The sequence below is a fragment of the Ptiloglossa arizonensis genome, chromosome 9 (genome assembly GCF_051014685.1).
Source record: "Ptiloglossa arizonensis isolate GNS036 chromosome 9, iyPtiAriz1_principal, whole genome shotgun sequence".
In the NCBI taxonomy this organism is placed as follows: domain Eukaryota; kingdom Metazoa; phylum Arthropoda; class Insecta; order Hymenoptera; family Colletidae; genus Ptiloglossa; species Ptiloglossa arizonensis.
Window position 1 is genome coordinate 9,466,715 of NC_135056.1, and position 10,063 is coordinate 9,476,777.

At 43.6% G+C, this 10,063-nt stretch overlaps 1 protein-coding gene across 1 annotated transcript in view; it reads left to right on the forward strand.

Moving 5' to 3' along the window:
• Positions 1-5,922, forward strand: part of Ets98b (DNA-binding protein Ets98B) — a 104,496-nt gene extending 98,574 nt beyond the window's left edge. The window contains exons 5-6 of the mRNA XM_076320022.1: positions 1,836-2,040; positions 4,927-5,922. Coding sequence (XP_076176137.1) covers positions 1,836-2,040; positions 4,927-5,327 — 606 coding nt within the window. The 3' untranslated portion in view covers positions 5,328-5,922. The remainder of the gene's footprint in view (positions 1-1,835; positions 2,041-4,926) is intronic.
• The last annotated feature ends 4,141 nt before the right edge of the window (positions 5,923-10,063 follow it).

Here is a 10,063-nt window from a genome sequence, read left to right on the forward strand (position 1 = left end):
CAAGAAATAAATCGTAACTTTTGTAAACTTTTGAGTATAGTTACTAACGCGGTTCACCTTAACGCGTTGCATACAGTTCTGATCACCGGCGATGGATACGTTTACGAAAAACGTTCACTTTCTTCGAAACGTTTGCAAGCAATAAATCGTAACTTTTGTAAACTTTTGAGTACAGTCACTGTCGCTAACGGTGTTACGACATTATCGAGTGCACCGATAAATTATCGAGTATGTTTACCTTGCACGTTACAGTTTCAACGAATATCGGGGACAAGTTTGAGTATGGAAAACCGACGTGGCAGTTAACGTGTCAACGTGTTCTCGCGTGTATGTTCTTTGGGTCGAAAGTGTCACGAACGCGTGGAATTTGTGTTTTTAAAGTTTGTACCACGAAGGGAGAATTTAAGGAGTAGAGAAGCAACCGATTGTATTTGTCATCGTTGGTTCAATCGTGGGAGAATTGTATAGCGTGAGGAGGCGATGGGTCGAAAAAGACCCGAGAAACGTAGTAGGGTCGGTCGAGACACGTTGGTTTTTGTCTTCTAGGTTTTTTGCGTTGATTGGGAAACGTTGAGAGATGTTTTGCGTATTTTGAGAAATTGTCGAACCTCTATTACAATGTTTGGAACATTTGTAGTAAGATTTTTGGTAAATGAAACTTTTGTAGCCTTCGTGAAGTGAGTTATATATTTTTGTACATACATAGAATGTACATAGAAGTGTGTACATAAAATGTACACTTGTGACGAAACTATTAACGACAATAATGTATCGATATCGTTTTCGAGAAAAAATACCCTTAAGAATCCAGCAATTTTCGATACAACACAGGAGAGTTTAAACTATTAGCTGTTCTATATTTTTATAGAGAAAGAATATTTCATCTCGGCTGCTCTGTTGTTAATTAGAGATATTCAACTCTCACTATTTCGAGCAGTGAATTGTTGTTTTTCGCGGAAACTCTTCCTCTCTTTCCTCTCAAAATCGTTCCGTTATACTCGAACGCTCTCGATTCGTTCATCATACCTTACCATCTTCCGAAATCGTTTAAACAAAATTTCACGATTCCGGTCAGATACTCCAATTCGTTCTCCAGGTTTCTCAGCTGGCAGCACCTATTTACGTTTCTTCTTTTCAGCTCCTGTCTCCTTTGCCCACGGTTACCGTGCAGTTTAATTGTTTTACATTACCACAGAACTCTCGCGGTGTGTTATTAATCTTCGAGTATGATAAATTTATCTACTTACTCCTTCTTGCCATCTCCTCCTCCGACCATTCTCCTCTTACTTTCTTGGAATTTCGTACCGTACCGAGGGACAGGTATTCATGCAAATGGACTCCGTATGAAGTCATTAGAGATAACGCGATTTTTAAGGGCGGAAGGCAGAAGAACTCGAACCTGCGGCAATAACAACCTCGTGGAAAATATTATCGCATACCGTGCAATGTCTGCGACGAATTTCGATCGTTTTAAATCATAAGAAGAGCAAACGTTACATTCATCGAGATTCTACCCGTACTTTTCATTCGATCGATTTTCATTTTCTGTGAGAAGTTTCCGTAAAATAACTCTCTACTTCAATAATTTCGAACATACTTCAACCGAGTCGACGCGATTAATTCATCGAATGGAATAATTCGTTTTCTTACTGTCGGTCCGTTAACACTTTCTTCTTTCTGACACGGTGACAGATTTGTGCAAAACGAGATCCAATATTAACGAGAACGATTTTAGGCGTCCACGAGTACGAATGCAGAACGCGAACGACGATGCAACGTGTACTTTGACTCTCTTATCTTCGGTGTTTAACGAGAACGTGACATTTCTGTTGCAGTGCGGTAGCATGTTGCACGCACAGCTGGAAATTTGGAAAGCAGCGGTCGAGGAATCCCCGCGCAACACACTGGCAGCTTCCTGGAGTCCAGCCGGTGTTGTGCAAACACCCAACAACAACAACACCACGACAGGATCATCGACCATCGCAAACGCGGCTACCGTCGCTGTCAAAAGCTCGCCCTGCAACGTGGATTTCTCCGATGGTGAGTCAATTTTTTATACTTCACTCGTCTTTGTACGATAGTTACTCCCAACGATCCTCCACAATCTCTACGCATTACTAATACACTCTGCTTAACCGTTTATTAACGATTATTGGTCGCGAAATGCTCACGGTTTCGAACAGAAAGATCTTGGTACAACTTAGAGCGATGCAACTTGGAAGGTATACGTTTCTCAAAAGATTCGAAATCGTTCTGAATCGAATTTAACGAACTTCCACTCGAATTTGTTGTACAGTGGATCGAGGAAATATTTGTACGCTATATTATGAGGAAATTTTTCTAATCTACAAGTCCGATTTTAACGAAAGTTTGTGTGCGTATAAAGCATACTGGGCTGCATATGACATAAATTTTTCGTTGACAAATATTCTCAGGAGAATAAAATTAAGACCCGAAAATTCAACATTACTTCATTGTTTCAATACAATCTCTTTGGGGGACTTTTCTCACAGTTGAACGATAGAATAGTACTTAGAACTGAACACTTTTCGTAAGAAAATTTTTCATAAAGAAAATAAAACTTGCAAGCTCTTCAATCGTCCGAAATCGCCTTTACAGTGTCATTTTCTTTTCGATTTTTCAAATACAATTTCGTGATAGTGCTCTACCATTCTGTTACAAAAAAGTCCCAAGAAAAGTTTCATTGAGAAAACAAAGAAAAACATTAAAACCTTCGAGACTCGATTTCACCTTCTTACAGAAATTTCCTGTGGACGAAAAACTTTCTCTATATATGCACTATTAAGCTCTATACGCGCACAAACTTTCATTAAAATCGTTCTTACAGGTAATTACCTTGTAATGCAACGTGGAAATACTTTTTGGAGCCAGTGTAATCGAAAATTGTGATAATTTCAACTTGCTTCGCTCTCGATTGAATGTTTCGTACATCGCTACTTAACCGCATAATGTAACATTTATTACTCCTTGTAATTCACGCTCAGACAATCCTTGTAACGAGACAGACAAATCCTTCGCACGTAGGTCTAACAATAACTCCTATTATTAACCGCACTAAAGCGTAACATCGTAAAGGAACGACTACCGCCACTGGTAAGCGTAAATATGCAAAACACAAACGTTCTCCGTCGAACGAATAAAAACCAGAGCTTCTGGTCACAACAAACTGCACGCCACCTGCAATCATGCATGCTATCACTGTCGTCAAGGACATCGCAAACTGCCAGCACGATAACCATGGGATCGTATTGCTACAGTCACACTAAAACGCAATAACCTCGGAACAACTGTAATTAGTGCACGTTAATATGCTAACGTTCCCCGATTGAAGATCAGAGTTTCTGGTCGCGACAACACCTAACAATCGATAATACGGACATTTCATGGGAAACATCGAACCAGGAGTCGAAACGGTCACGATATTGGTTTATGGTCCTTGAAACGATTACGATAACCGAAACAATCTTATAACTATTGGGTTGTTGGGAAAGTCATTTCGTTTTTTTTTTTTTTGGTGAAAATAAAACACTGATTTTTTTAGAGCGTATATTACGAATATATCCATTTTATTACGAATATATCGGTTCTGGTTCGTTTCGGTTCCGTTTCTCGAGAATTTCTTCGGTTCTCGAAATTATTTCAATCGAAAACCGATGTACAACGATTTGAAACAGTTATTTTCGAAATCGTTTCAACTCTTGCATCGAACTCATTGTCGCAGTACACAATGCACGTTGCTACGAGTACACACCAGCTGATCGCACACTGTACACTAGCGTTAGAGGTGCACAGGTACATTAAACTAATGTCAAATCGAGCAGTGTCGAAACAGAAACTTTGCAACGACGCGAATGTGACGCTGCTTCGTGACTTTTTCACCAAGTTCTCGACTTATTTTTCAAATTCGAGTCACACGACTCTATAATACATCGTAACAAAATGTAAAAATTTACGAAGAGAAGAAACAATGATAGAGTAGATATAATGATAGAAATTACGAAAGTTTCCTATTTAAAATCGAAACGTAGAAAATATAATTTCACTACCTTTTCTGTTATTAATTTCGTTCTCGCGGGAGTAACTATACTTCCAGTATCGGAAAATAATCTTTCGATACGTATTTGCGTATCGAGAACAGCGAGACACCGCCTCGTTGTTGTTATTGAACACCTTATACTTTCGACTATAATACAGTGTATCGAAAATCGTGTCACAAGCCGACTGGTGCACACGATTCTACGCGCGAAACTTTGAAAAAGTTCAAAACTCGATTGAAGATAGTCACTCACGAAGATGGTAGATTTGTGTTCGCACAAATTGATCGCGTTACAAAGTTTCTAAACTCGAGACTCGGGGTACACGTACACACTTCTGGCATTCTTTCCGCGAGAAGAGAACGAATTCCGTTTAAGAACACCGTCGATCAACCCTGTACGAAAATGATCTAGAGTGTCTAAATTTCTGAATAGAATTGATCGATTTTTCAATCAACGAAGAATTATAAGTGTATAAGTGATCACGTACCTCTGGTACATCGACGAGATACGCTAGAAAAAATGGCGCGTAAAAAAAGAAAGAAAAACGATCGAGAGAATCGCGTCTTCCTCGCGAAAAGAATGTCAGCGGTGCCGTAACCTTGCACCGAAATCGAACAACTAACCCACACGTGTACGAGAAAAAAAGCAAAAAAAAAAAAAAAGAAAAGAAAACCGAATCGACTAACCGCATCCCCGTACACGATAAATTGTACCTAACAAACGTGAACATTAGCACAACGACCGGGAAATGCACGCCACACACAAGTCACAAGGACGTCGAACCACCTATCGGCCCACCGATCGTCCGGGAGGGTCCTGGATCATTTACCAAAAGGAGGCGTGTCGCCTCGGTGCCGGTTTTTTCCAGACGAAGACGAAGACTGCGGTTCCTCGCAAACTGGAACCGGTAGCGGCGGCGGTGGAGGCGGCGGTGGCGGTGGCGGCGGCGGCGGAGGCGGCGGCGGTGGTGGTGGCAAATTACGAAACGGTGGCTCTCACATCCATCTCTGGCAGTTCCTGAAGGAACTGCTCCAGAGTCCTGGGATCCACGGTTCCTGTATACGTTGGTTGGATCGCGGCAAGGGCGTGTTCAAGATCGAGGACTCGGTACGCGTGGCGAGGCTCTGGGGCAAACGGAAAAACCGCCCGGCCATGAACTACGACAAACTGAGCCGCAGCATCAGGCAATACTACAAGAAAGGGATCATGAAGAAGACGGAACGTAGCCAGAGGCTCGTCTATCAGTTCTGCCATCCGTACTGCCTCTAAACGGATCCCGTTAAAACGATCGCGCTCACGGAGGTGTTACCCCGGCAAACATGGCTACGGGAATATTATATTTATTGCTGACGTCGCGTCGCGCTCGAAGCTGAGCTTCGACACGCGGGGCGTCCACCGATTTATTCGAGTATTTATTTCGAAACGCGCAACGGGTGTCGGGGTAATATCGACAGAGAGAGAAAGAAAGAGAGAGAAAGAGAAAGAGAGAGAGAGAGAGAGAGAGAGAGAACCGTCGCGCGTTATCTCGCGCTCGTGCGTACGTCGATTTCGTTTTACAATGCACGGACCGAGAGTGTTTCGCCTTCCCTACCGAATACAACGGTGACAGCTTCGCCCGTTTCGGCGGAGATCTTGTCGGAATAATCTTAAAGGTGCCTGGATGCTTTATCGAGCGAGCGAACGCGAGTGCAAAGGGTTAACACCTTTCCATCGATTCCCGACTCAAGGTTGTCGCCTGATTACCTTGAGCCACGGTTGTTCATCGAAGGGAGTTGCGACGAAGGGCTTCCGACTCTTTCTGCGTGCACATTTTTTTTCTTTTTTATTTTTTTTTTCGTTTGTTTGTTTTTTCTTTTTATTTTGTTTTTTTTTTTTCTTCATACGCACTCGTCACGCGTGTGCGCGTGCGTTTATGCGTGAGTGCGTGAGTGTCTTTGGCATGCCCGATCAAAGAAGAATCAGTACGGAGGTCGAAGGTAAACGATCCACCGTGTCCGGTATTATCCTTCGAGGATAACGCCGTGCCACGGTTGGGTACCATTTAGTACGCCCGTTTTGGGCGACCCCCCCCCCCCCCCCCAACCTTATTCGTAATACTATCCAGTGTCCCCCACCCCCCCAAGAAACCTTCCCTCTGCCTTTATTTCTGTCCCTGTTGTAATATAGATACATCTTTCCGGTAAAATTAAGTTGCTCCTTCGTTGTACGATCACAAGCGTCGGCACCGCGCCGCGCCGCGATCGTAGATGCGTCGAGACGACGGCGCGATCGATTCATCGAACCTTTCGATCGGTAATCGCGATCGAGCGATCGTTCTACCAGCGAGTTGCTCGTTCGGTCATTTTTATCAAACGGTTCCCGGGACTCGAGGCAGAGTTTTTCCATTCGCGAGTTCTTCCTCTGCTTCGAACCATTCGAATCCTTTCGGAGACGCGTTTCGAAGTTTCGAAACTTCTTTCCGAATAGTGAAAACCGAACGGTGGTTCACACCGATACAGGTACCGGTGTTCCAACACCGGTCGACGATTACCAACGGTGTACCATACACACGTACTAATACTAATGTTATACTAATGTAACCTGTAAGTAATGTAATATCGTAATACTAACAATACGCTGGTACTGTTACTATGTTGATATAATATTAGTAATATTACTGCGAGTGTGTTGACTAACAGTAAGATTATCGAAACGTCGCGCCTCGTGTTGGTACTAAATCGGTATTATATACCGTTGTGCCGACATCGGTGTGTTATTATCGCGCGTCGGGCAGACACGCTGCGACGCCGATGCAACAACGACGGTGGCGCCGTCGCGACCAGTTTCGTTCCATCGAGTTTCGTTAAACGATCGAAAGGTTCACGGTATCGAAACAGCTCGGAATCTCGTCGGGAGGTACGTCCCGCGAGTTTTCGAAGCGTGAAACGCCGTCGAGATCTCGACGTTTGCTCGAGGACGGATAAATCAACGAGGAAAAAGATGTGAGATTCGCTGGAGAAAAGGGAAGAAACTACTCTTTCCTCTCTGTTCTCACGATTGCTTACCAGCACCGGTCGCCAAAGCCTCGAGTGCCTCGTCCGGTCCACGGATCCACGATCGGTGGACGATCAAGCGCGCGGAACTATTCGCTGCTGCTCGTCCCGCCATTTTTCACGAGAGAGCCCCTCTCCCGATGGTAAGAGACGCCATTTTCCTCGCGCACGAAACTACGCGAAATTTTCAAGGGAATTGTATCCCGATCGTTGTAGGTGTCGCGCCGGTCCTCGTGGAAGATACGATAGAACTCGAGTTCGTATTTTTTTTTCCTTTTTTTTTCCTTTTGTAGAAAGTTACGCGAAAGTTGGATGGCTTTTGGAAGAATTTACAAAAGACGATGCTTCGCGAGTCGTGAACCCGAGCACCAGCGTAATGAAATATTTAACCCCTCGACGTTTGAGCATTGTTCCATTCTTTTTCTTTTTTTTTTTTTTTTTTTGGAAATGTACTTCTGTACTTTTGGTATCGAGTGTCTTTTCGATATAAAGAAGAAACAATAACTTTCACGTGTTTGCAAATATAAGAAAACTGATAATAACGATAAAGTAGTGTATTTCGATCAAACTTTCAGAGACTGGTCTCCTCTAAGACCGAATCGATCGGAAAGAAACTTACATTATTCGTTGTTACAATAGTACGATAACACGAGAAAATTATATCGAATACTCCACACAATTCTTTAACTACACGCGTTGTTCATAATCGTATTTTATCCGGGCATAAAACGGTTGAATTTTTCCGATTTTGCAACACGGTGAACCGTGTTAACGGAAAAAAAACAAACATACTTTCAAAATACCGCAAAATAGTCGACCGAAAGAAATGCAAGAAACGGAACAAGCGTCTCGCGTGACGCGCGCGTGAACGTTAAGGGGTTGAACGCGATTCTCGGTTCACGGTGTGCAACGAGGAGTGTTAACGTGGTTTTCTTACACGTTCGGGAATAGAGGACAGAAATTGAACAGTGCCTTCCGAAGTGCCTTCGAGGACGCCGCCGTTGCGGCGGCGGCCCGTTACAAAAATCACGCGCCGATCTGTCACGCGTCCTTTTGCGGACGCGCGCGTTCCCGTAGCGGAAAATTTCGCTCGCGCGGCGTGAAACGATCGAATCACGATCGATTCGTCCTAGGATACGCGATTCAGGTGTGCCCTTCCAGTCTCGTGTAAAAGGGCGTAGCAGGGATTTTCTCTCGTGTGGATCGCGAACGGCGATCGTGGATAGCTCGAGGCGCGAACGTTTGCGCGACTGGTTGTGGTGATTTTGGTCCCATATATCTATGATATATTAACGTTGTATGTTCCATGAACGATCTAGCGTGTAAGTTCAACTTTAGCTGCGTAAGAACACCGTGCGACTCACGTGAGCCGCCGTTAAGTTACTCGAAGAGATTTCTCGTCCCTTTTTCTTCCCCCCTTGGTTTTTATTTGTTTGTTTTTCTTTTTTTTTTTTGTTTCTTTTCTCTCTTTTCCCGTGTATACCTTCTCCCTAAACGTTTCACCGGCGTTCGATCCCGTTTTCGAACGTTGGCTCTCGTACACTTAAGCAGTAGCTCCTACGTTCTAAACTATAAACATTTTCTACTAAGATTTATTTAAACTTTCTCCGGATACTTTCGGAATTCCGCGACGTTCGTCGGGCCCCGCCCCGTCTCTGTATAAATATCTCCTTCCTAACCCTCCCCTCCCCCCACGGTTTGTATTTCGATTTGAGCACCGAACACGACTCAGCTCGTTACGCGCGTTGAAATCTCCGCTGAGAAGGTGTTTCGTTTCGAGGGTTCATTTCTAAGCCGATCTTTGCGTATGAAAAAACGGAAAATCCGATTCGCGACACAACGTGGTTGTTCTCGAGCGATCGTAAAAGAAATCTCGAAGAAATTTACGTATACGAATGAAATTTCTATCGGTTCTAACATACAGAAACATACATCTTTCGAACCGTTCAAAAATTTCTTTCCTCGTTCATACGAGTGACTGTATCGTATGAATCGCAAAAACGTATCGATTACTACGAAAAAAATCCATTTGTTCGTTATTCGTTTCGAAAGATCGGTGTTCGAATCGAGCACGCCATCGATCATTTTTAACGCGCATCGATTCGACGATACGCAGCTCGAGGATAAACGATCGTCGATTATTGAATAAAATACGTACAAGTACTCGATGTACGCAGGAATACTCGTGAAAAATTTGCAATCCACCGGTTCGATATTCGTATCGAAATTAATATACGCAAAGAGAGCTTAATTTGCGCCTTCCTCCCTAACCCCCCTCATCCACGAAATGCACCCGCGACGTTCCTTCGACGCTCATGGCGAAAAGAAGAAAATAATCCTGGGGCCCCCGGGTGCGTCGCTGGAATTCGTTTATTTAATGCGATTTTATTTGTGTTTATTTAAGAACTCACCCCCATCGGTGAAAATCTGTTACGAAGTTTTACTAACACTGCGTATGTTCGCTCACTGATATCGGTTGTACATACTCTCGACGTAATTCATTTTGTACGCTCGTTTTTATTTATTTAACTGAGTTCGTTTCTCGTAATCGTATTAATATATTATCACGCATATTGTTAGAAAGTTCTGGCGCGCAAGCGAGACGTCGAGGTCGGCTGGTGCGCGGCGTGCCCCGTGGGTCTGGTTTCAATTTCACGTACGGTCTGTCCGAGGTACATGTAAATTACATTGTAGGGCATACAACAAACGCAAAGAGAATTACAATGTAACGGAATCGCGGTGACCAAAACGTAGCCAACGGACGACGATCCCTCGTGTCGTCCCGAAACTGTGCAATCGCTGCCAAATAACGAGGAAATCGTCGAAGCGTTTATTTTTTTATCTCGAATCTTATATTTTTTGTTTTTTTTTTTTTCTCTTGTAAAATTCTAAAAGAGTAGGTCGTTAAGCCAAAGAACATGGCGGCGAGCTCGATTATTTTCTCGGAACCAGCCTCGAGAGATATCACACGTT